The sequence below is a fragment of the Stegostoma tigrinum genome, chromosome 17, assembly GCF_030684315.1.
Source record: "Stegostoma tigrinum isolate sSteTig4 chromosome 17, sSteTig4.hap1, whole genome shotgun sequence".
NCBI lineage: Eukaryota > Metazoa > Chordata > Chondrichthyes > Orectolobiformes > Stegostomatidae > Stegostoma > Stegostoma tigrinum.
The window spans coordinates 7,398,538-7,426,374 of NC_081370.1; the positions used below are offsets into that span (position 1 = coordinate 7,398,538).

General features: G+C 41.9%; 1 protein-coding gene across 1 annotated transcript in view; it reads right to left on the bottom strand.

Annotated features, from left to right (window-relative positions):
* LOC125459369 (kielin/chordin-like protein) overlaps positions 1-27,837 on the bottom strand; it is a 320,716-nt gene that overhangs the window by 23,017 nt on the left and 269,862 nt on the right. Inside the window, exons 23-36 of the mRNA XM_059651906.1 lie at positions 25,297-25,414; positions 24,599-24,684; positions 24,356-24,452; positions 20,519-20,601; positions 20,173-20,239; positions 19,406-19,488; positions 17,127-17,220; positions 12,975-13,057; positions 11,209-11,314; positions 10,125-10,556; positions 9,575-9,657; positions 5,699-5,839; positions 4,854-5,019; positions 3,667-3,788 (exon numbers count right to left, since the gene is read on the bottom strand). Coding sequence (XP_059507889.1) covers positions 3,667-3,788; positions 4,854-5,019; positions 5,699-5,839; positions 9,575-9,657; positions 10,125-10,556; positions 11,209-11,314; positions 12,975-13,057; positions 17,127-17,220; positions 19,406-19,488; positions 20,173-20,239; positions 20,519-20,601; positions 24,356-24,452; positions 24,599-24,684; positions 25,297-25,414 — 1,761 coding nt within the window. The remainder of the gene's footprint in view (positions 1-3,666; positions 3,789-4,853; positions 5,020-5,698; positions 5,840-9,574; positions 9,658-10,124; positions 10,557-11,208; positions 11,315-12,974; positions 13,058-17,126; positions 17,221-19,405; positions 19,489-20,172; positions 20,240-20,518; positions 20,602-24,355; positions 24,453-24,598; positions 24,685-25,296; positions 25,415-27,837) is intronic.

The following is a 27,837-nucleotide window of genomic DNA, read 5'->3' on the forward strand; positions in this document are numbered from 1 at the left end:
GAGCAGACAAGACTTAAAGGGATTTATTATTATGAGGAGTTTTGCCAGACCATGCTGTGCTTAGGGAGCACAGTTAAAGATCATCATTTTAAAAGTGTCACAAAGAGGGTGAGAAGAGTTCCATAGAATCCCTAGTGTGGAAACATTTGGCCCACTGACCCTCCAAAAAGCATCCCACCCAAACCCAGACCCAGACCCATCCCCCTCCCCAAAACCCTGCATTTCCAGTGGATAATTCACGTAACCTACACATCCCTGAACACTATGGGTAATTTAGCATGGTCAACCCACCCATCCTGTGATTGTGGGAAGAAATCAGAGTACCCAGAGGAAACCCACGCAGACACAGGGAGGATGTGCAAACTCCACACAGGCAGTTACCCAAGGCTGGAATGGAACCAGGGTCCCTGGTGCTGTGAAGCAGCAGTGCTAAGCACTCAACCACCATATTGGCCACAAGATGATAGAAATTTCTTCGCAATAATTGTGTTGGAGATCAATGCACTTTTTATAGGGCTACTGGAGAAATGTGTGAAAGGGAATTAAAAGAAAGTAGGACAGTAAAATTTATCCTTTTCCTCATGAATTGAACGTAATGCACAGGTTCTGGGAAGGAAATTCCACAGGAATGGTCCATTACTGTCAAGGAGAGCACACAGAATAAGGAGTAACCCAATTATCAGAAACTAAGTGCACAAATAGATTGAGAGGTAAGGACTCGTGGAGTGGGAGCACATAGCTGGAGAAGGTTGTGCAGGAAATGGCATGTGAAGGGTGTGTAAAAGAGAATCATAATTTTTTTTGAGTAACTCAGTTGAACACAAAAGTCAATGAAGTTTGACGAGGGCAGAATAAATAGCAGATGGAATTCCATGTAGGAAACACTGTGGGTTACAATCTTCTGAGTGAGTTTACAATTTGAAAGGTGAAGGCACGCTTAATAGAAAAGCAATAAAGGGAGCTACAATGGACAAGGACAAGGCAAGAGTAAGGTTTGGGCTGGAATGAACAACGGATTTGAGTAGAGGCAGAAATGAAAGCAGAGCCCTGGTAACACCATGGATGTGGCAGGCCATTCCTTATCTAAACAGACAGATATATAATGGATACATAGTGTTCAAAGCACAGGAGCAGAGCATCTGGCTTAGCAGATTTTGCTCCGCAGAGGTATCTTTACATTTTTTTTTCCACTTAGTGCTACCCACTTGGATTCCTTTCTCCGTCACACATTTACCTTGCGCCCCCTAAAATGCTACTCACTTCAACTACTCCTTGTGGCAGCATGTTCCACTCTCTAACCAGTCTCTGGGCAAAGAATTCTCTCCTCGTTTTGCGTCTGAGGTATAAACAACCATTTTATCTATATGGCCCCTGCTTCTGGTCTGCTGTGTATGTGCAAACATTTTCTCTATGAAGACTATGTCAATCTATTTCATAGCTTATGTGAGTTCTGACAGGTCAGTCCTCAGTCTTCTCTTTTCTGAAGAAAAGAGCGCTCTGAGCCTGTTCACTCCTACCTGGTAGGTATATCCTAGTTTTAGATTCTGTGACTATTCTCACACCTCTACAGCACCTGTGTAACTTGGAGATGTGAACATTTTCCTGAAGTTCATGTGATCTGACAAGATTAAGATTTCATCTTCATGCTTTTAAACTCTATCCCTTTAGAAACAAATACCAATGATTTGCTTGTTTTTTCAACAAAACTCACCTAATTTACTGTGTCACTGCTTTCACTAATTTGTGCAATAGTATCCCTAGATCCCGGAGCCTCAATCTCATTTAAATTCTTGACTTGGTCCAGGAAGTATGTGACCTCCTGAATTTTCTTAACAAAATCTATCATTTTTCTCTGTTCTATATTTAACTACTTTGCCAATTACGAGCATGCCACTGTCCTCTTCTGTATTAATTACACCCCCAGCAAGTTGCTGAGGATCTGAAAACACTGGAATGCTCAATACTGCATTGCCAGAAAATAAGTGTGGGCACTGCCTTGCCCAAATGTTGTGCAAACGCTGGACAGAAAAATGATCAACTTCCAGATTACACTGATTCCATCTCCAAATAAAGAAATGGCAAAGTCACACGGAACAAAAATATTGCCAATTCATGCCTCTGTGAAACTGTGTGCATTTCACTCCTCTATTGCCACAGGCTAAACATCTCCCCTAAGCTTACTGCCCATTTGTTTTTCAAATCACTGGATCAAAAATGTAAAGGTGTAAGGGGTAATGTGAGAAGTCTGTGCTGTTGGTTGGTATCAGGTCCAGGAACAATGTGCCTGCTGCCATAGATAGTCTAACTTACAATACCTGATAATAGAGATAACAGGAACTGCAGATGCTGGAGAATCCAAGATAACAAAGTGTGGGGCTGGATGAACACAGCAGGCCAAGCAGCATTTTAGGAGCACAAAAGCTGACGTTTCGGGCCTAGACCCTTCATCAGAAAAGGGAGATGGGGAGACGGTTCTGAAATAAATAGGGAGAGAGGGGGAGGCGGACCAAACATGGGTAGAGGAGAAGATAGGTGGAGACGAGAGTATAGGTGGGAGGAAGGGAAGGGATAGGTCAGTCCGGGGAGGACAGACAGGTCAAGGGGGCGGGATGAGGTTAGTAGGTAGGAAATGGAGGTGCGGCTTGAGGTGGGAGGAGGGGACAGGTGAGAGGAAGAATGAGTTAGGGAGGCGGGGACGAGCTGGGCTGGTTTTGGGATGCAGTGGGGGAAGGGGAGATTCTGAAGCTTGTGAACCCAAAACCAGCCCAGCTCGTCCCCGCCTCCTTAACCTGTTCTTCCTCTCACCTATCCCCTTCTCCCACCTCAAGCCACACCTCCATTTCCTACATACTAACCTCATTCCCCCCCTACCGACCTGTCTGTCCTCCCCGGTCTGACCTATCCTCTCCCTACCTATACTCTCCTCTCCACCTATCTTCTCCTCTATCCATCTTCAGTCCGCCTCCCCCTCTCTCCCTATTTATTTCAGAACCCTCTGCCCACCCCCCTTTTCTGATGAAGGGTCTCGGCCCAAAACGTCAGCTTTTGAGCTCCTAAGATGCTGCTTGGCCTGCTGTGTTCATCCATCTCCACTCTTTGTTATTTGACAATAGGTTTGCAGCCTCTCATTTTTATTCCGGACTTACGTGGAATTACTGAGGTACATTCTCTCTCTCTCTCTCTCTCTCTCCCAATAAATGATACTGGAATCTGAACGTGAATTGTTAAAATGCTTCTTGCTAATAACTCCCTTTCTTTTGTAGAAAGGGGTTGCTCCTCTTTCTGAGGCAGTCTGTCTTCTGCTAGTGTTGCTCGCTGAGACGAATAACTAATTCTGCGTGACTGAACCCAACCATAAGTGCCAGAGACCCCTTGTAAATGGAATGTGTTTCACTGATCACCTTTATTGGAGGTTTAGACAGAAATACGAAATAAAAACCGAAGAATCTGCGGATGCTGTAAATCAGGAACAAAATCAAAGTTGCTGGAAAAGCTCAGCAGGTCTGGCAGCATCTGTGAAGGAAAAAAACAGAGTTAACATTTTGGGTCCAGTGACCCTTCCTCGGAACACAATGTGGTTTGTTTATCCATTGCTTCAGTCCACTTAGATCGCACAGGATTGACAAAATTAAACAATAGCCTAACTATCATATGAACAACACTTACATTGAAATGATTTGACCCACAATCCTGGGCTAAAAGATAGCCACACGTTCCATTGAGGTTAGAGAAATGGCCGTCAAAGGTCACCAAGTGCAACTCTCCAAACACAGTGCACGAAGCGCCCTCTGCAGGAATATAGCAGTACAGTGAGCATTTCAAGAACATATTTAGAAAAGATCAGGAGGGCACAAACAAATTCCTTCCCACTGAGTCAATTACTGTTATGAAGAGCAATAAAAGTGGTTGTATAGGAAAATAAAATTCAGTAAGACTCTGGATAGTATTGTCAAACAGAGAGCACTTGTGTTTCAGGTACATAATTCTTTGAAAGTGGCGTCAGTTAGACAGGATGGTTGAGAAGGCATTTAGCATGCTCGCCTTCCTTGCTCACACCATTAAGTGGAGAAGCAGGGACATCACGTTGACGTTTTACAGGAAATCGGTGAGGCCATTTTTGGAGTACTGCATACAATTCTGGACACCTTCCTTCTACAGGAAGGACATTAAACTGAAAAGGTTCAGAAAAGATCTCCCAGGATGTTGTTGGGACTGGAGTCGGGACTTCTTTTGCTAGAGTGCAGGAAGTTGAGACGTGACATTACAGACATTTATAAAATCATGAGGGGCATAGAAAAGGTGAATGGCAAGGATCTTTTCTATAGGGTGGGAGAGCTCAAAACTAGGGGGCATATTTTTAAGGTGAGAGAAGAAAGATTTTAAAAAGAACTGAGGGGCAACTATTTTACATAGAGAGTGGTCAGTGTGTGGAATGATCTGCCAGAGGAAGTGTTGATGCAACTACAGTTACAACTTTTAAAAGACATTTGGATAAGTACATGAATAGGAAAGGTTTGGCAGGATATGGGCCAAATGTAAATGGGATTCGTCAGGTTTGGGAAACCTGGTCTGTGTGGAAGAGTTGGACTGAATAGTCTGTTTCCATGCTGTATTGGCTCCATGACTCTATGAAAATAAAAGTCAATCTGTTTGTGGCATTGCTATTAAATTTTAGGCAAAACACTGGAGCCATGGAATAATTTTTATACTCTGCCAGAACAAAGTCCCAAGAGTAGCAGAATGGAGCCCTATCAGCAATAGTCCCGCACCCCAGAAGTATCCATTGTAAAAGCGCTCTTTATAAAACCTCAATGTTTGGAAGAATCGCTTTCATGTATTTCCAGTTGACTTACTTGGTCTTGTTTTTGGGACACACCTCATGCAGCATTCTCCATGAGGCTGGGACATGACAGACTGTGCCGGGCACGAAACAAGAGGAGAGCAGGGCTTGGCATGACACTCCACGGTTCCATTGTCACAACGACAAAGATTACAGCCATCCAGCCACTGGGACTGAGCCTGTCAAAAACAGCAGCGAGAGAAAAGGGGGTGGAAAATCACTGAAAAGCTGCATTCATCGTCTAACGGACTAAACATTTAGCTTCTGGATATTTTTGCTTTGGTAAAATTGGGAATAATGAATCCAGAGGCACTTTACATGATGAGCTCTGCGTCTAAACTATAACAATCCTGACCAGGAAATGCTTAGAGGACAATATAGACGGAGTTTTACATTGTATCCAACCTGTGCTGCAGGTAACTGAAGAGTGACTCGATCCCAGTACGGTCACTGTTGCTGATCCAGAAGAAGCAGACAGATAACTAAAGGGTCACAAAGTGACCCGGACTCCTGATCACATCCCAAATTCTCCCCAAGACTGAGGGTGGACAGAATGGAGGGAACGGATGCCACCAGCCTGAGAATCCAGGAACAATCAACAAACACATTTGCACATCGGTCATGATTTTCCGTGAGTGTTGAAACAGGCTCGGTGGAGGGAATTTTGAACAGGGAGGCAGATAATGCTGTCTCGTCCTTCCCAGCAAGGGGTCTCACTGCCAGCTTTTTTTATCATTCTCTATTTGCAGTCAGGAGGGAAACGTTAGCTACCAGCAAGTAGTGAAACACGATGAACAGCAGAGATATGAGAGGATGATTATTTCCTCACATCTGTTGGGAAAGGGTAGGCAGCCTCACCTCATGCACTTGGTCCCGGTATACACACAGTGAATCAACACACACCGGGCAGCACTGGCCCACTGGTGTCTCCTGCTGCATTAAACTGCATGGCAGGGCCTGGCATTGCTCCTTCTGTGACTTGCACATAACCGTCCCTTCCTGAAAATAGAAAATACAATAAAAGGAAGGGAACAAAACTAATTTTTTTCTTTTGTACTGGATTTATTTACAATTCAAGTGATCCAATTCAAACTGCAAACTGTCTGTTGCACCAACCTATGACGTACATAATCCAAAAGCTTGCATTTTCAAATAAACCTGTTGAGTACAACCTGGCGTTGTGTGATTTTTTTTTTGACCACATAACAGAATAGGTACAAAACAATGGAATTAACAACATTGCTGCAGTGCCTGGTTACTGCCAGCAGATGGGAGTGTAACATTAGAAACAACTCATACTACAGGCTAACAAAGTGTGACGCTGGATGAACACAGCAGGCCAAGCAGCATGTCAGGAGCACACAAGTTGATGTTTCGGGCTTAGAAGTCTAGGCCAAAAATGTCAGCTTTTGTGCTCCTGAGATGCTGCTTGGCCTGCTGTGCTCATCCAGCTTCACACTTTGTTGTCTTGGATTCTCCAGCATCTGCAGTTCCCATTATCTCTCATACTACAGGCTGACTCTTACAGGGGGCTGAGATGTGGGCTCTTGAGAGATTTGCGGCAGAATCTGATCAGACCAATCTCAATGTCAGGGCACCTTGCTCCATGCTTTTCACAAGCAGTGCACTTTGTTTTTCATTGGGCAGTGGCGAGTCGTCAGTTAAGAGGGAGTATTGCATGTTACACACCTTGTTGATGGCTTAACTCATTTCATTAACATTCGTTTTTTTTTATCTTGTTAAATGTGCCAAACAAGCTCAATGTCAGGAAAACTCAAAATGGAAATCACGGAAGGTACCTGACAGATTCAGCTCACTGCTTGCTCTGAGCAAACTCCACATTACTCATGACCAAACAGTATCTCAGAGTAAGACCTCTGGACACCCGCCACCTACACTCCTCGTCCACGAACATTGACAGCTGGCATCTGCTGGATCTGCCAATCCCTCATTGCATACTTCTTGAGCACACTGGCAGGCTGCTCAGGAAGCACACACTCACATTGCAGGGCACACCAGCAACTAGCTTCGAAAGGCTGCAGCTGGGATGCTTTGTGTGAGGGACAAGCACACATATCAAGGATTGAGCCAGGCTACCTCTTAGACCTCTTAATGCTTGGACATTTGGCACCTAATCTATATGCTCCCAGCAACTCTAACTATGCCTGTGGGACATTGGTGATACAGCCAGAACCAAAGGCTTTCAGTGCTGCCATATGAAGGAGCTCTTTACCACAAACACACAGACAGGTTGCTTGGGGTGGAGTAGGGAAAAGACAGCTTGACATATGGCACTCAAGAAATGTCAGTTTAACACACCTACAGCATGTGCTAGCTCCCTGCACGGCATCCTGCTCTGCACAATTAGAAGAGGCAATAAAGCAAATGTTGCAGAAGGAAGAAGCTTTCCCCTTGTGTGTGACAGAGCTCAGCTTATTCAGGTGCTACATACCAGACAGGACCTCATTAACACCTGGCTCCAGGAGATCAGAGCTAGGTGCAATAGAGAATTGTAGAGTGTGAAGTATTTGTTGGCCATATATGGCGAAATGTGGTTTTCTATGTTGACAGCAAACCTCAGCCTCCATTGGTTTTATTTGTGTTCACTTTTGTTTTCTGTAAGTAAGAGGTCATGTTCAGAATTATTCAAATGCTTGTCTCTGTGTGATACTCTCTACTGGACAATGACAATTTGCAGATCTCCAGTGGACAGAAGGGTGATAGGGTGGTGTTGATGTAAGGGAAGATGTAGATAAGGTAAAGTGTATGGCACTGTGGTTAAACAGTGACAGGAGTGAAAGAACGGGGTTGTACGTGCAAGGGACCACTGTGCCATGACTTTACCAGTGAGGGACAACATTAGATTGCCAATGGTCATTTTGATGCCTTTCAAAGAGGGTGCGAGTGCAAGGGGTGCCAACCTTTTGGTAGATGTCCACTGAGTGGTGAGCTGTTCCGGGAATGACACACAGTAAGTCTGGGATTGGAATTGGATATAAGAGACACGGTCGAGGCAGGGTACGTAGCTAGTTTGCTAAGATATGGCAAGAAAACTCACTAGGCATGGCCGTAGCAATTCCTCCAAAAAAATCACAATGTATTCAGACTTATCCAAACAAGGTAAGATTCAGCCTTGTATCTCTAATCACTGGCATCCAATAAGTCATAACTTCCACCAATACTGAGTGTATTGAACAAACAAAGAGTTTAGATTTCCAAGATAACAAAGTGTGGAGCTGGATGAACACAGCAGGCCAAGCAGCATCTCAGGAGCACAAAAGCTGATGTTTCGAGCCTAGACCCTTCATCAGAGGGTTTAGATTTTAGCTTTCCAGCTCCTTTTCCTTTGCTTGCTGTTTGCTAGTCCCTAATTCTTAGCCGACTCTTATTATGTTCACTTCAAACATCCACTCACAACCAGGTCATTTCCTGACTGGGTTTATCTGAAGCTCGAGTGAGAAAAGCAAAATACTGCAGATGCTGGGAGTTTGAAAACAACGTTGTAAAATGCTGAAAATGCTCAGCAGATTGGGCAGCATCTGTGAAAGAAATAAAGTTACTATTTCAGATTGATTAACTTTCATTAGAACAGTTCACTCTGATCCTCTTCCCTAGCTCACAGTCCATATACTTGTTCTACTGATCTTCATAGCCTTTTCTTCATGTGTTTTTGTTTCATGTCCTTCATTCTCAGCTAGTAACTCAACATCACCCGCAAACAACATCGATCATGGCTCAGTACTTGTTTTATCCACCTTGTTGAATTTATCAATGAAACTGCACACATCCCCAGGGCAGAACCACAACCTGGCAACTCTGTTCCTGATCCCAATACAGCAGTCAGATTGGGGAAAGGAGATTTTAAAAGGTATTGGGTTCATAATGGACAGTCTCAGAGGCCTTATTGTGTGTCTATACAGCATTTTTCTCACCTTTCTTCTTATTCTGTGAACTGCTAGCCTTTTCTATCTGCCATTGTTCCCTCTAGGTGTGCACCATTTAAACAGTTAAGATATCTCAAAGACAGTTCACAACCTATCCCCTTTAAAGTGCTGTGTTTGTACAGCAACTGCAGTGATTTCAAGGAATCAGGTGCTGAAATAAACAGGCTCTGAATAACAGACAAAACACAGAGGCAACACTGCTGTTCACCCAGTAGCACCCTGAGTAACTGCACAGATCGATCTCCCAATGCCCTCCTGTACGGATAGAATACACAGGGTAGGATTGACCGTCACTGAAAAGATAAGTGATGTACTGCTCTTCATATCACTTTCTTCAATCTGCATTCACAGTTCATACAGGTGCCCCAGAAAGATCTGATTGGGGGCTGGGTCCTCTGTTAAAATATTCAGGCATACAGTGGACCATTAGAGGCAATGAGATCTGGTTGCTGGACTGAAGAGAATTGTCTACTCTAAACCAATTCACAGCAACATAAAGGATCAAACCACTTTCCAGTCACTCACTGTGCAGATCTGCAATGTGATCTCCCACAGTCCTAATATTAAACCTCTAGGAAGCAAAGCAGGGAGCTACTCTACCACATTTATACGTGCATGGAAGGGGTGGGAGCCATTGCTTGATGGAATGGACTGAACATGGTCTGTTCCAGGAATGCAGACATGGAATTGCTTCACTGAGGGTGTTGCAAGTTAATGTTTTATCACTTCCTGAATTGATTATTCCCAAAATCAGTTCCCATCAGGCATAAGTTACACAATGTTTACTTACTGAGCATTGACATTGAAGGCAGGGCTTGTCGTGATGAATGAACTGAGAACCATCGGTGTAGTTTGTGCCATTAAATAAACAACCTATGAAAAATAAGAGATTGCAAGTATTTACTAGTCTTGGAAAATGTTCCTGAAAGAACAGCACATCTTTCTCTAGAAGGAGCTGGAGGCAAAGCAATGGACAGTGTTCATGCTAACCCCAAGGAATTGTTCAAGTGAAGTGAGTATTTTTGGATCATGATTTGTATCAGTCAGAAAAAAAAGTAGTGTTTCCCTCACTTGATTCATGATAACACATTAGTTACATTAGCATCAACAGTGAATTAACATTGTGGAATATATATCAATCCTTCAGTTTTCTATTGGCTGGTGCGCACATACAGCCACAACTGATTGATTCCAGGAAAGTAACCCAAAAATCTTTTAAAATCCCTCACTCCATCTCTGAATCTTTTTCTACATGTATGGCCTGACCTGACTAAGGTCCTCATTAACCATGTACCACCAAATTTGGACATTTTACTTTCTTCCTCTCCCCATATACTTACTTAAGGTTTCCTGGAAAATCTCACTTTGAAAACCGGCAGCATTTGGTGAAATGGTTTCAGCTATTGCTGGGGAAGGGAGCTCAGCTTGTGTCACAGAGTGCCCTTGAGACGTACTGCTTGTGCTCCTGTCCATTTTCATGGCATGTTCAACCCTTGGTTGTTCTGTTGTTGCAATCCTTCGCCTCTCAGGTGAAGCAGTGAATCCCTGTGCTAACTTGCTCCTCACACTCCAAGGCAACATGCGACGCAGGGAGCGCTGCCTGGTTGTGGGACTGGTTGAAGGAGAAACAGATAATAACCTCCCTACCGAGCCAGAGGGGTGAGGTCGAAGTGTTGCTCTCCAAGGTCCTCGAGAGAGCTGTGTTGGTGCCGGTTTCTCAGGGATCATGTTGCCACTGATAGGAGGGTACAACACTGACCTCTCAGGCGATACTGGAAAAGAAAGAAAATTCAGGAACTAGGATCCAAAGTCAAAAATTATTGATGACTCTTAAGATAATATTGATGAGGCAGTTGGTCAGTTTAATTAAGATTATCCTTCCATGCCCATATGATTTCACCACATCACAGTGTCTAACTGTCTCTAGAACAATTCAATGTGTTTTTGTCTGTATTTCTCTAACACAAAGTGGCCCAGTGAGTGCCTGGTGCAGTTTTATCACAAGGCTGGAATTTGCCCAAGACCAGCACATGTTTCACCAGCAATAATTCCAAACAAGTGCTTGAAAACTCCACTTACATGCAGGAATTATTTTTCAGATGTGGTCCCAGTGAAGGAGCAGAGCTAGAGCAGATAAGCATTTCACGACCCTTTAACCTGTTAAACTGACCCATTCAGACTTACAATGAAATTAGACTCGGAATTTACACTTGAAACTGCACTTAACACCTCAGATGTTCCCCTTTGGTTCCATCTCAGCCAACAATCAAGGACCCAGTTACCCATTAGAATGTAGTCAAGGCATTAAATTGCATTATTCAAATGTAACTTGACATTTTAAGTCCTTCTGGGTCACCAGAGGTTAGTTACAAAGCTAATGATCATCACCGGTCATCATCCAGCTCCACTGAATATGGTACTTACAGTCAGGGCACATGGGACAGCAGGTGCCAGGGATATGAAGTAAAGGCTCTTCACACTCCAGCTCTGTACAACTATCTCCCTTCCAGTCACACTCTACATTGCCTTCCTGGGGTGACAGAGGCACAGAATCATGATATTGCAGAGCTACCTCATTGTCAAACAGACCAACACTGGCACAAAACCTAAATTCAACATCGAGCTGCAAATTGGTCACTTACATGAGTGAATTACTGGCTGTGATGTGGGTGTGAAAGAGGAGGGGTACGGAATGTTTGATTTTGTGGATTCAGAGCAGAAACTCACACTGTGCATGGAATGGTCAAATCGTTGCTAAGCTTAGAATTTGAGAGGAGACCACATCTCATCGTGACAGTCTCCACTCAATAGATAGTAAAATGATGCATTCTAGATGCATCACATTTCTAAAACAGTCACCCAATTTCATGCAGCCTTTGGTGGAACGTGTTGTGACTGAACAATCCTCATTCTCACCCTCTCAAAACAAACTATATGAAACATTATTCTTATTTCCTTAAGCACTATAGCCAATTTGATATTAACTTTATCTTTATAGATTTGTCTCATAATGCAAGCTGACTTCTCTCAACCTTAATAACCAGTAGTGACCTCCTTTTTTAATAGGGATATCATTAAATTAGAATATTACTATTAATAATTTTTAGAAATAGCAATCACTCTCACTATAAGCAGGATATTGATGTTTTCTAAAGGCAAAATGTGACCTATAATATGTTTTCATGAATGCTCTGCCTCCAATTTTGTGGGTGTTTACATTGCATTGATCTTTCACTCAGTAATAGAACCAGGTCAGAATGGTTTTAGTCCTTCTAAAATTTGAGTTCCCTCCTGATTGCTGGTGACTACCTCCCTTCCTGTCTCATACCTGTATTTTTGAGAACTTTTACAACGTGCGCACGTTTCATGCTCGAGTTAATCCATGCAGGTGAGACACCTAGGATGAGTGTGCTTCATGCAGCTTGAATGTCACTGGACAAAGTAGACTTAGTGACATGGTCTGAAACAACCACTTGTATGGTACATTTTGGTAGCACCTAGCTCCCCAAAACAGGGACTTGCGTGTATTGGGACTCTATTCAATATCCTGTGAATCCTTAAACCAAGCTCTGATCCAGCACGTGTTGTCTACTTTGTGAGAGAACATGAGCAGCCATTCATCCAAACCACCCTGTTCCTCCAAGGGGCGTGTAGCCTACTGTGAAGTGCATTCCCATCTCCTGAGCAAACTTTGGCGCAAATAATCATTTATTACTAAACTCAAAGGCAAAATTCCTTCACACATCCTCACAATCCCACTATTCAGCCTTGGACAACAGTATAGGAGGAATCTAGTTACTTGGAGTTCTGACAAACACTAGCTCTGATTTCTCTCTGCAGATGCTGCTAAACCCACTGAACTTTTCCAACAATTTCTATTTATTGTTTCTAATTTCCAACATCCGTAGTTCTTTTTTTATGTCAGTTACTTGGAATATTTGACCTACTCTGCTAATAGCCAATTCCAATCTCATTTGACCAGCTATATTTTATCATTGATTTAAATATTTCAGCCGCAAATGTGTTTTCTGTTAAATCTGCTCTGTGGGATTATTATCCTCGAGAAGTACAGTTCCTCCTATTTTCATATCACTCAAAGCTTGGAATGCTTAACCTTTTGTTTTCAAATTCTGCACCCACAATGACAAAAGTTTGCTCTTATCACATCTACTGACTATGACAGTACCTACCATACAGAGACAGACAACACAGGGGTCAGTGGCTGAGATATAATATCCTCCATCTTCCAGAACCTGGCCATCATACAGACACACTGCAGAGAGAAGATTAAGTAAGACGGCTTGGAAAACAAAGTCACCTTCATTTGAGAAAAAGAAATCAAATTTATGAAATAGTCCAGCAGCAGAAAATTAAGAAAAAAAAACAAAGAGTTTCTGATAAAAAGCCAAGCAGGGACAAGTAATCGCTTAAGTCCAATTTGGATCATGTCAACAGTCAACATTCAGAAATCAATGAACTGTATAAAGCTACAAATACAGGCAGATAAGGCTACAAATGTATCAGATTTCCCTCATTCAACAAATTGGAGATTAACTGGTGAAAAGCTGAGAGACACACAGAATATCTTGACAGACCTTAAAGTCAAGCACAAAAATAAGCTTCAACTAAGGCAGAAAGAGGCAAGTTTACTACAAATTCTTACAGATTTAGCCATTATTTTCAAGCAATTAACACAACAAAGGATTGGCAAAAATGTTTCACTTTCACATAAGTGTTAAGAGCTCCAAGATCACTATGAACTGTTAACTGAGGAAAATAATCCTCTGTATTTATGAATGGTCGTCTTGAGTTTAAAAAAGATGCTCTTGCAAGACAGCACAAATCCTCCCTGAAGTTTGAAGGAGACAGTGAGGGAGAAGCAGGCTCCTGCTAAGGATGAAGATCATCGACAGAATGGGAATGATCTTTTGGAAACCATCTTAGCAATACTGCAGACCACAGGGCTATGCAAGAAATCCTCCTACCTCCTGATTCTGAAGTCTATTCCCTTGCCAACCATAATGCATTTCTAGCTTTTGATGGAGTTCCAGGAATGCTCTCATCCGTTGCTGCGACAATGAAAAAAGAGACCTTGCATCCAATACAATTTTCAAGAGAGCTCAGAATCCTAATTGAAGATTGATGTCTCAACGGAGAGAGTTGTGGAGTGGGGGTGGTGGAATTGGGTGTTGCGAGTTTTCTGTTGTGGGTTAAAAGGGGGGCCTTTGAAGAGCTTGGGAAGAGATGTGAAGTAAATAGTCAATGATATCTCTACTTTAAGAGTAGCTACTGACCATGAGAAAGGAACAATGCAATAGGTTGTCAGACCACATGGAATTGGACTCTTGAGTCTGTTAGATCCAACAATGTGCCATGTGTTGCTATGACTTGTAAACAGTTAGGTTTTATAAAGCCCTTTCATGTTCACTCGGATGAGTGTCGGGTATGTATCTTACCACAAACCAAACAAAACCACAATGAACAAGTTACACACAGATTAAGCCACACTATTTCACAAGTTAAAAAAAAAGTTCAGCCAGTCACATGCCAGACTTATACATAGAATTGGTGCGTTTCAATTAGATGATTCTATTGGGAGGACAATGTGGATGATATTATAACCACTGGTTGCTCCTCAGCTGACGCAACAATGGCCTGGTCATCTGGGAGATACTGTGAGAACATAATTTTAACAACTTAGCCTCATCAGTATTGGTACTGCAAGCTGCCTGCCCAGAAAACATTGACCAGGGGTAGCTATTAGGATTAAAACTGATAGATTACAGGCAGGCGACCTGCAGGTCACCTTAGACCTTATATTATCTGGAGGAATTGTGAAATGATCTTCCAATATAGAAATGGAGGCAGGATCAAGGAAGCAGGGGTCTAACTGTTCCCTAAGGCTCCATAGAGCACTTTGTTACTCCTGGTCTCACAAGCTGTGAGATGATGGCATCATGGTAATACCTGGACGTTAAACAAGTAATTCAGTAATGACACCAATGCTCAGGGAATGTGGGTTCAATTCTCACCACAGCAGCTGGTGACATTTAAAATTAAGTAATAAATCTGGAATACAAATCCAGTCTCAGAATAGTGATCATTGATTATTGCAAAAATCCTTGGAGTTCATGATAATCATGAGGGAGGAAATCTGCTGCCCTAACTTGGTCTCGCCTATGTAAGTCCAGAGCCATATGCTTAACTCTTAACTGCTCTCTGAAATAACCTAGCAATTTGCAAAGGGTAACAAATGCTGGCCTTACTATAGTGATGCTCATATCCCATGAGGGAATAAAAGAATAGTAGAGGTAACTGTTTTTTTTGCTCACCGCATTTTGTTGAGCAATGGACCTGCGACAAATGCTCCATTTAACAGATCATTAAAGTGGCTTTGTGCCTCTGTGTGTGTCCTCAGAACCTGATTAAAAGGCCCTATACAGACAACAAGCAGAACGAACGTCATTTACAAAATACCTTGCAAGAGCTGTAACAAACACTACATTGGACAAACAGGCAGAAAGCTAGCCACCAGGATACATGAACATCAACTAGCCACAAAACGACATGACCCACTATCACTAGTATCTTTACATGCAGATGAGGAAGGACACCACTTTGATTGGGACAACACATCCATCCTAGGACAAGCCAAACAGAGACACGCACGAGAATTCCTAGAAGCATGGCATTCCAACCGGAACTCCATCAACAAACACATTGATTTGGAGACAATCTACCACCCTCTGAGAAAAAGAACAGGAAATGACATCACCAACGCCGGAAATGACATCACCAACCCAAGGAAACCTAACCAGATAAATAGAAAGCGGGACATAACACCAGCGAGTCGTCGGAGGCTCACTGATGATGTTACCTAGAATGGCGACAAAACATCTGAAAACTAACCTTCCAGCTCAGCGAGCAAACTCACATCCAGAACCTCAATCTGAGCTACAAATCTTCTCAAAACTCGATGGCATGAAAATGCCCAATGAACAGCACAGATTTTAATTCCAGTTCTGTCCACTTTGCATCATTAAGATTCCACTTTGTTACTTTAGAAACAGCTCACGCAGAATCAGATGCAATAAGATCAGTGGACAATACTATCCATCCTTGACCCGATGTTTGGTGCCAACTGAAACTAATTGCCACCTTGAAAATCCCCAACAGTGTGTTACGTTTATTGGAATACTCTAATACAGTACCTCACCCCACCCCCCGACTCCCCAGAGCCGATCCACCTTCTATAAGGCACAATCAGGAATGTGATGGAACACTCTGTCCAATTGCCTGAATGGCTGCAGATCCACCAACACTCAAGAAGCTTGACACCATCCAGGACAAAGCAACCTGCTTGGTTGGCACCACATCCACAAGCATCCACTCCCTCCACCACTGATGCTTACTTGCGGTGGTGTAGAAGATACACTACAGATGTTCACCAAAGATTCTTATACAGCACTTTCCAAACCCACAGCCACTTCCATCTAGAACGACAAGGGCAGCAGATACATGGGAACACCATCACCTTCAAGTTCCCCTCCAAGTCACTCACCATCCTGACTTGGAAATATATTGTTGTTCCTTCACTGTCGCTTGGTCAAAATCCTGGAATTCTCTCCCTAATGGCATTGTGGGTCAACTCACAGCAGGTGAACTGCAGTGGTTCAAGAAGGCAGCTCACCACCACCTTCTCTAGGGGAACTAGGGATGGGCAACCAAAACACTCACTCCATTAACCAGCCAGTCACAAAATCAGGTTGAAATATTTATGCCAAGGCTCCAGCAAAGTTGATAATTGGATGCATAACAAATCATGTCAAATGTGGCAAAGAATCAGCTTTATGAAAAATTAATTCAAACAATACTGTGTTAGATCTGTGCTCTTCCTTGAAACATTGGCCACTTGAGAGTTGGGAAAACAAGATCCAGTAGGGAAAGGCCTTTCAATCATCTGGAGAGTGTCCATCCGCTGAAGTTGTTTTTCAGGAGCTTTACATGGAATGTTATGGAGCTGACTACAGAAGAATTCTAGTAATTGTTCAATGGCCCTCCCATTGGATCTGGAAGATATGGTGGAGACTTTGCTGATGGAATTTCTCTAGCTCCATATGCCACTGATACACAGCATAGACAGGAGTGTGCTGATGACAACTGCTGTGTGCACTTTGACTTTTTGTTGGCTTGTGAAGATCCTTGTTTCCATGGCAACTGACCTAGCTTTAGATCTCTTTGTCAATGGTGGCCGTTTGAGAAAGCTAGCTGCCAACACATGGTCTACAAGTAAGTTCACAGCAAAACGCAGCGGTGAAAACCGAAACACTGTTGGGCCTTACCTGAGCAAGTCGAACAGCATTCACCAGGAACAGTATAGGGGCGCTCACAGGAAGGTGGCTCACATGTCAAAATGTCACAGCTTACTTCTCCAAACTGTTTGAGAGAGATGGCCATAGAGTAAGAGGAATATGATATGGAGAAACTGAGTTACAGAGAACGGCAATGGAAATGGGAAGTCAGAATAAGACAAAGAGAGGGACCAATATAGATGGAGTAACAGAGAAAGAGAGAGCGAGAGCGAGAGAGAGAGAGGGGTGGGGGGAGAGAGAGAGAGTGAGAAGAGAGAGAAACAGACACAGGAAAGATGGAAACTCACAAAATCAGCATTTCCCAGAAATAGGAAAAAAGTTACAGAATCATTAATATCACAAAACATTATGTGAACTTAAACTCTTTTCTCCCTCTGATTCAAATAGCTCAATTCCAAAAGGATGTCAGTAATAAAACTTACAAAACTAGCATCCTTTGATGTTAGTCTGGTAGTTGTTAAACAGAGACAAAATGATCATTTGCAAACAACCTTTGAGTGTCAGATCGATGCATGTATGTGTATATACACATACAAGTGTATTGCAAATTTAAAAGCTCAGTTTTAAAAAGTGAAAACAAAAGGCTGTTAAGATGTTGCAGTGTGCCATATTGCAGTTTTGCAATGGAACTGCTGGCAGCAAAGTGTAACTATTATCTGAATAAATATGAAGCTGAGTGAAGGAAACTCCCAACCACTTGTGAAATTCACATCCTGTACAAAAGAAGTGTAACATACTAGATTAACCACGCACTGTTCTACACAGAGAAACGAGATAGTGAAACTCAATGAATGTTCAACAATCTGAACTAGATTCTATTGGCATTTCATTGTCTTATGACGGCCCTGCATCCAAACACAAAAACTTTGATGGTATCAAGCTCACCACTTGTGAAAAGCCACAACACGGGCTGTTTATCAGTTTAATACATAACCTTATTTAAAAAAGAACACTAAACTTGGAACAAGGTATTTTGGGTGAGATCACCATGTTTGTCGCCTCTTTTTAAAGCAGAAAGCAACTCTTCAGGCAGAGATAAACCAGCAAAAAAAAACCCATTGAACCTAGTTCAGCCAAGTAGGCAGCCCAAGGTAGCTAACAGCAGCATCTTCAAAATGGGAGAAGGGCTCTCTTCAAACTGCTCCAACCTGAAGATCACGTGACAACCACCCTCCTGGTGCCAACAACAATAAACATGTCAACTTACTGGAAATGCTCTACAAGTCCTTCACTGCAATGAAAGTTTCAACTTATCTGAGACGATACAGATCTGCTACAAAAGAACGGAAACAATTCCAAGTTGTAATTGTATCCTTTTTTTTCAAGTGTATCTAATCTTTGTGTGAGCTGTATGAGTAAGATGTTGCATTTTTAAACATGTGTGGAATAATAAATAATCCTCTTTAATTCAGTATTTACACAGAAAGCTTGCTGTTGGAATAACTTAAACTGGGGACATCCACTCTGACTTTAAGAACGCATACACACCTCACAACAACACACTTTAACCATGAACATTAAGCAAACCAATTCTGTCTGGGACAACAGCGTATTTGTTTCATGAAACATTTAACCATAACAGAGGTTATCTGCAGAGCAGAGCTGTCTTTCTACCAACCACACTCACTAAACACTCAAAACAACATTCAGTTCTTATCTCATGATTGAGTCTCAATTTATTTGCCTTGTAATGCAATGGTAGTAGATTCGTCAACTTTAGGTACATTTAAGTCATCATTGGATAAGCATATGGACGTACATGGAATAGTGTAGGTTAGATGGGCTTGAGATCGGTATGACAGGTCGGCAAAACATCGAGGGCCGAAGGACCTGTACTGTGCTGTAATGTTTTATGTTCTATATGTAATCCACTCTTGCTCACTATGTGTTTCAGTCAATCCCCACCCCCAATTCAATATAGAGTCAAAGAGCTGAACAGCATGGAAACAGACCCTTTGGTCCAACTCATCCATGCCAACAATTCTAAAATAAATCTAGTCCCATTACCAGCATTTGGGCCCATATTCCTCTAGACCCTTCCTATTCAATTAGCCATCCAGATGCCTTTTAAATGTTGGAAATTGCACCAGCCCCCACCACTTCTTCTGGCAGCTCATTCCAAACCTGCAAAACTCTCTGCATGAAGAAGTTGCCCCCAGTAGTGTCTGAGTATTTTCCTGTATTAAATTTTACTGCTTCTTCCATTTTGCAAAACATCAGGAATTATCACCTCATGAAGCAACACTTACTTGGCATTTACATTGGTAGCAGGGTCTATTTTCAGGCTGAAATGACTGGCCATTGGTGACTTTCCTCCCTTCGTAGTTGCAATCTGTAAAACAAGGACCATGTGAACATGTGAAGGTAGCCACAATGCAGAGGTACCCTACATCTAACCATGGTTCATTGTCAGTAACTGCTCACCCCTGATTAATGTCAGCTTTCATAGCCCTTTGGACTGACAAGCACCTATCTCTTGACATTGATAGTCTGTTCTTTCTGAGCAAAGATATGCACTCATACAGCTCTGATAGAGAATACAAACTGGTGACTTGCACTGGGGCATCCCACACTATAGGACATGGAAGAATGCAGCTGGCAATCACCTTTTATAGAAGCAGAGTGAAGCTTCTGAGATAAGGCACACATGAGAAAGGAAATTCTACATACTCTGGATCTTTGTGGTGAAATGTTTTGCTGCTGCCTCCAGTGGGAGAATAATTAACACAGAGAGGTAGACAGACAGTGGGAAATGATTAACACAGTAAGGGAGACAGACAATGGGATAATTATTAGCGCAGTGAGCAAGACAGACAGCGAGTAATGACCAAGGAAGTCAGAATTTTTCTGGTTCTAAAGTGACACAGGACAAGGGAGAACAAGGCAGGATTATGACAATCATTGAAGGTAAACAGCTAGTGGGATAAAAATTCAGTGCTCACATCCAACCTTTGATTCGGAAAGGGCTTGTTCACTTCATTGATGCACTCACCAATGCAGAGGGGGCAGCACTCACCCTCAGAATGGAAAGGATAAGTGCAACGAGCTTTGCACTCCATAGGGGAGCAAGCAGCAGAGCCTGACTGTGGAACAGAAAGACATGGCCAAGTATTAAAACGTGTTACCGTCCTTTCAGATATCATCAGTGACAAAATGAAGGAATTCGTTGGAAATAAGAATAGAACTTGGAAATTTATCTTGTGTCATAGCTCATTGCTACATCCAAGAGTCGAGGACTCAGGTCAAAAGTCATAACCAACTGTACTGTAAATAAAAATCCCAGGCATTTGCCTTAAATATCTAAGCTCAGCTTAACAGCAATGAGCTGTAGATTGAAATACTAAAGACCCATACACACCTACCAGACAGATGCAGGTGAGGCAAGAATCTGATGTTGATGGGAAGCTCTCATTATTCTGATAGGTCACCCCACCATAGCTACAACCTTCAAAGAAAATAAAAAGGTTAGTGGTGGATCTAATTCAGGTACCAACTGCTAAATGAAGACATTAAGCAGATCCACCATAATCCCCTGAAGCTGGAAGTACCTGATATTTAACAGACAGCTGCCCTTATGAATTTGCAATGCCGTAACTTTTGCATGATGTGGAAGACATTTACTTGTGATTTTTAAAAAAAATCATCTCCAGAATGAGCAAAATTGACAACTGCGATGACATTTCAAAAGGGTAAGAGCAAACTATCTTACAGGCTCAATATACTCAAAATGAAATTGCCCAGTTTTACTGTAAATGATGTTGAAAAAGTCAATTTTTTAAGATTAAACTTCATGGGGTTGACGTTTGTATGGATAATGTTATGAAGGTTTGATATATGTGCATGATTTGGTCCTAAGTGAAATCCAAAAAAGACCATTGTAATTGGATAAAATAAAAAAAACTTATGTCAATTATCTAATATTTATTTTATAACATTACAAGCTATAAACAACTATTCCATATTTTTTGTGCAACAGTCATTTATTTATTTACCACTTTTTTCATCGGTACTTATCCGTTTACATTGAAATCAGATCACTCACATTTCCAAGAATATTGCTTAGTTCATAAACATTTGGGCTTTAATCCCTGAAGATTGACTTTTACACAGTTATATAAAAAATTTGGTTTTCTTTCAGGCCAAAATCATGGTGTCAATTTTATGCAAATGAACAAGGATAATCAAGATTCAATCAAGAGCAAAAGTTCCTCAAACAGTGTTTAAATTTGGACTGAATGGAGTAGGGTCTCACCATCTACTTGTTCAGTGATTGTGCTTTACACTAGCTGGACACCAAATATTAAGGGAGATTCACAGTCATGGTTCAAATTCCCTAAATCAAAGTGCTGAGAAATGTACACCAACACAATTTTAGAGACGGAATGACTAGCCTCTGCCTGTGGGAACACACTCGGTCAGTCTAGCTTGGAGAGTTTAGAGCTTAGCGTAACCAAGGCAAGGCCTTGGTACAAGTCAATGTGAGCAGGCATTTAAGCAGCTGGAATGTTCAACCCACTGGTAAAGAGCATTGGCAAGGTTCCTTCTTTTTTGATTCGTAGAGCTGTACAGCATGGAAACAAACCCTTCGGTCTGACCCATCCCTGCTGACCAGATATCACAAATCAATCTTTGCCAGCATTTGGCCCATATCCCTCCAAACCCATCCCATTCATGTACCCATCCAGATGCCTTTTAAATGTTGTCAATGTACCAGCCTTTGCCACTTCCTCTGACAGCTCATTCCATACACACACCAGCCTCTGCATGAAGAAGTTGCCAATAAAGGTCCTTTTTAAATCTTTCCCCTCTCACCTTCAACCTATGCCCTGTAGTTTTGGACTCCCTGACCCTGGGAAAAAGGCCTTGGCTATTCACCCTATCCATGCCTCTCAACCTCTGAGGTAGCAGAAGTGGTCAATTTCCAGGGAAAACAGACTCAGCCTATTCGCCACTCCCGATGGCTCAAACCGTCCAACCCTGCCACCATCCTTATGAATCTTTTCTGAACCCTTTCAAGTTTCACAACATCTTTATTGTTTAGCTGTGGTCAAATACCTGTTCAGGATTGTTTTTGCAGTGTTTCTGGAGTCAAGGGAAGCAGGAGCCAATCTTCCACCCAACCCAATCCCTCACCACCACTTGTGGATTTTAACACTTTCCCTTTAAAAGTATCACCTCGGAGCAAACCTCAGTCTAAAAAGGCCTGGCTCACTCCTGTTGCAGAAGGTTATCGTTCTGAAGGGGTTAATGTTCATATTACACTTCCTCCATCCATTGTACTGATGACAGACAGTTTACTGGTGGAGACAAGGAGTTCTGCTCCGGCCTTTAGAGAGAGCAGATGTATCTGTACAAAATTGCTAAACTGGTAATTATGCCTGATCCAATAGATTTGTACTTTTTGCAGTCATACAATAAATGACCACATGAACCAGGACAGTGATTCTATAGACATTCCATAGTGGTATATCCTAGAGACAGCAAACACCACAAGGTAGCAGAAGTGGTCAATTTGGAAAATACTACTTCTCCCTCCCAAGATCATAGTCATTAACTGATCAGTATTCAAATGCTTCCCCAATGACCTTCCTTTCATTAATAGGTCTGAAGTGGAAGTGTTCACCCATGATTTCACATATTCAGTTCCTCAGATATTGAAACAATTGTCCCATGTATAGCAAGATACTGGCAAGATTCAGTCTTTAACTGACAAGAGCCAAGTAACATTTGAACCATACAGGTGATTAGCAATGACCATCTCCAACAAAGGAGAGTTATAACCCCATTCCCTTGATGTTGAATGGCATTATAATCAGCAGATCCCTCAATATCAATATCCTGGAGCTCACCACTAAGCAGAAACTTAACTGGATCAACCACCTAAATATCAAGGATACAAGGCCTGGCTTGTCCAGACCAAGTAACTCACCTGCTGACTCCCCAGAGTCAACTCATTATTCAAAATGTTAAAATGTGAGGCTGGATGAACACAGCAGGCCCAGCAGCATCTCAGGAGCACAAAAGCTGACGTTTCGGGCCTAGACCCTTCACCTGAGATGCTGCTGGGCCTGCTGTGTTCATCTAGCCTCACATTTTATTATCTTGGATTCTCCAGCATCTGCAGTTCCCATTATCACTCATTATTCAAAATGCACAACTTAGGAGTACGCTGAAGTATTTTGCACTTAGCTGAATTGATGGCATTCCAACAATGCTCAAAAAGCTCTACATCAGTGGAACTAAGCAGCCTGCTTGACTAGCACCCCTTTCACCAGCTTAAACATTTATTACCTGCAATGCTGAAGCACAATGGCAGCAGTGTGTACTATCGACAAAGTGCACTGCAGCAACAAGCCAAGACTCTTTTAACAGCACCTGGCTATTCAGTACATTCTTCTTGTGTTACACAGGTGAAATGTTCACATTATTCTTTCCTGCTTTAATTTTACTTCATCTTGTTCCTCATACTCTTTCACTGATGACACTGATGACATGTATAGTTGCATTAAGCGGTTCTCTGCCAGGGACTGAGATAATTAGAGATCAACCAAAGACAACAACAGAAATTGCTGGAAAAGCACAGCAGGTCTGACAGCAACTGTGGAGAGAAATCAGAGTTAACATCTTGGGTGGAGAGACTCTTCCTCAGGACTGACAGACCTGTTGAGCTTTTCCAGCAATTTCTATTTTTGTCTCTGATTTACAGCATCCACAGTTCTTTCAGTTTTTACTAGAGCTAGACCAGTATTGACTGGCCTTTCCATTTGAAAAAGAATATCAGCTATTTATGATTAGGGCAAAAACTGCAAATTGGGTGTGGGTACAATTACTGAAATCATAACTGAGTCTTGCTTTCTTGTTACACTTCTGTTTAATTGATTCATTCACAGAAACAAGCTTCAATGACAAGACCAGCATTTATTATTCAGACTGGAAACTCTAAAGGTAGCAGCTACATAGGGATTGCAGCATATACAAGATCCCTCTAAGTAACACACCATCATAATTTAGGAATACATTGTACTTGTTCACCATGTTAGTTTAAAATTCCGAAGTTCCCAATCTGACAACTGTGTAAATGAACCTACAGCACACGGATGACAACAGATCGAGGTGATGGTTCATCATCAATCTCTCAAGGGAAGTTAGCGATCAGCAATGATTGCTTGCCATATTGACACAACAAGTTAGTAAACTACCTGCAGAACAATCTGGGCAACACTGGCCAGGAACCAAAATAGGGTGTGCGCAGGTCTCCAAGCACTCTGTCCTCTTACAAACAATTGAACCATCTTCCTGAAATGAAACAGACAGTGAGAGCAAGAAACAGTAGCACAAGTAAACAATCCAAAAGGAAATAACCGAGAGACAATCCTCTCAAGACATGCAAATACGTCCTCCCTAGTTGGTAATTTGAGTTTCCCTTTCCTGGCTGGACTCACCTGACACATACACACTTCACAAGGATCGCCAGGAGACCATATTTGCCCGACTGGAAATTCAATGCCATTGTCATCTATAAAACAGCCTGTCAGGGAGAAATGGTACAAAACGGAATCAGAGAAATTCAAAATTCCGTTAAAAATGAATACAAATAACTAGTTGTTGCAAAGAATCAGCTAAATCCTGTTAAATTCTGCATGGTTGTAAATTCATCATCCAAACTATTATGGAGGATAATTCAAGCTTCGAACCTGAAACTTCTTGAAACCAATTTATGCATACACTCAAATGATAAAAAAAGGTATTATTAATGTTGAAAATCAAAACATATACTGAAAAGACATTGATCAGTTAACAGCAAGCGTAGATTCCCTCTTTGACAAATCTGAAGTATGCCACCTTTTTGTAAAATTGTTTGGATAAAAAGCGAGTTGTTGAAGAAAAACAGCTGACATTCCAATCGCAGCATGGAAATTGATGGCATTTTGTAACTATTTGATGTGACATAAATGACTAACTAAGTGAGGAGACGAGAAGGTATTCAATGGAGATTAATGCATGTGTGGCTAGGACATTGCGTAGACTGAAGTTTGAGGAAGCTGTGTATCACAAACAGTTCCTCTTTTGCCTCATAGTTATATCTGTACGATTGCTCAGGATGCATTTATTCCAAAATGGAGCATGAAATATTCCTCACCTTTGATGCTTTTATCCTGACGACAGGTAAAACAGCATTGGCCAGGCTCCAGAAACCAATTTTCCCTGACACAGTCCAGCACTGGGCAGGGGCTGTAGGAACACTCCACTTCACCATTCTGAGGATACAATAAGTCATATTTAATGATTAAAAGAGAGATGATCATTATTTGTCAAAATGAAAAAAAATCAATTGTAGTCCTGACTATATCTGGTGATAGTATTGATATTCTGTTCTGTGTTTTAGCTATCATTCAAAATGGCAACAACAGCATCTATTGGTGTCATTTTGTGAGTCCAGTTGCTAAGCAATAAGGCAAAGTGTTTGGCAGATTGAGAAGGAAAGAAAGCTAAGGAAATCCTAAACTCTAGATCCCACTAGCTCATGGGGTGACCTGCCCTCTGTGCCAACCAATATGTTGGTTATGAATCAACATGTTTAATCACATGAAGAACCATCGCAGAAACTCTCAACCCTGAGCACACATCATCCTCAAATCAGCCGACAACACGTTTGTTTTGTTCATTTTTCATGCACATTTGTGCGTTCCTTCACTACAGAAAAGTTAAATGGAATTTATATGGAACCGATGACTTTAAGTTACAATGATATCCACAGGGCATTTAATGGAAGCAAGGTGGGTGCACATAGGTTACATTTACCTCAACTAAGCTGGCGCATAGGTCTAGACTGAAAGCCTTCACTGCATCGACCTGAACTACAGGTTGTGTTCGTGGGTCATCCTTCATAAGAATTGGAAAGGAAAATAAAACACTTCCATTTACAATCACCAAACTGGCACAAAAGGGAAAGAGGAGCTTGCAATGATTGGCGATGTATGTTGGAATGAACCTATAGTCAGTGAAATTTGCTTTCGGTAGACATTTATGATAGTGGGTATTAGGATGGTGGGCTTTGTATAGCAGAGATAAGAATGGGACAAGTGATGGGTAACCAATTGAGGGATTTAGATTAGTGAAAAATTACAATATCCCATGGAATGCGACTTACAGAAAATTCCAAGGCTGAGCTGAAGATAAGAGATATTTATTTGGAGTGGCCGCGGTCTGACAGTGAATGAACAATCTGTCAACACTGTAGTAAAATAGATTGCACATATGGGTATTATGTCCATTTTAACATAAATTAGTTTCTGAATCCATCTGCGTTTAATTCTCCTTCAGAGTCCTTTCCCCTAGTTCAGGTATAGTATATAATTGTGCCTCCAGCTACCTGCACTATGTCAACTCCACGCCCAATTTCTGAACTGTCCTTCAATTATTTGTTTCCATTCATTCAAGGGATGAGGACACTGCTGTATCAGCCAGCATTTATTGCCCATTCTTAATTGCCCAGAGGGCAGTTATGAATCAACCACATTGCTGTGGGTGTAGAGTCACACGTAGGCCAGACCAGGTAAGGATGGCAGTTTTCTTCCCTAAAGGACCTTAGTGAACTAGATGGTTTTTTTCTGACAATCGGCAATGGATTCATGATTAGGCCCTTAATTCCACACTTATTCATTTAGGCAGGCCATAATGCAATTATGAATTTCTCTGCCGAGTATTTAATATCATAGGTTCACAGGAACAGGGGTTGGCCTTGTCATTCTTTTCTACCATTTAAAATGAGCATGGCTAATTGAACACTTCAATGCCTTTTACCCACACTATCAGCATAACCATTTATACCATTGATAATCAAAAATTACCAACCTCTACTCCAAATGTACCCAAAAGCCAAGCTGCATGGCATTCTAGGGAGCAGACTTCCTCTGAGTGCAACCCTCTAAGTAAAAAGATTTGCCTTTACTTCGGTCTTAAATGGCAGCCATCTCATCTTTAAATAGTGCCCCTGATTCTAGGCTCCCCAACAAGGGAAACATCTACTATGTCTATCCCTTTAAGCATTTTGTGGGTTTCAAGAGATCACCTCTCATTCTCCAAAACTGGAGAGACTAGAGGCCAAAGTAGTTTCCTCATTGCAAGGACTTGTTATCTGAGAATCAAGACTGGTGAACCTTTATTGTGCGTTCTTACTCGCTGACAATAATATCTTTCCGCTGATAAGGAAACTAAAACTGCACATAGTACTTCAGGCCCAGTCTAACCAAGGTCCTGTACAATTGAAACAAAGATTCTACACTCCTGCACTCAAATCCTCTTGCAATAAAGGCTAATAGTCCATTAGCCCTTCTGAATAGCTTGCTGCACCTACACGTTAGCCTTCAGTAATTTACTGACAAGGACCCCCAAGCCTCTTTACATATCTACACTTTCCAACCTCTCAACATTTAAGTACATCTGTCTTTCCAACCAGAGTGGCTCAGATAAATACAATAATTTTAACAGTCTGGATCTCAAATTTGAGGCTTGCAACCCCTGTCTTGAGAACACTGTGCTCTCTGAGACTACTTCTAAACCACGAATGATTGCCAGTAGGATGCACAAACGAAAGGAAGGTTCTAACTACCTATGCAATTCAGTAGCTATTTCTCAAGAGACTTCTTGTCGACAAAAACAGCAGCCTTCTTAAGTAAAC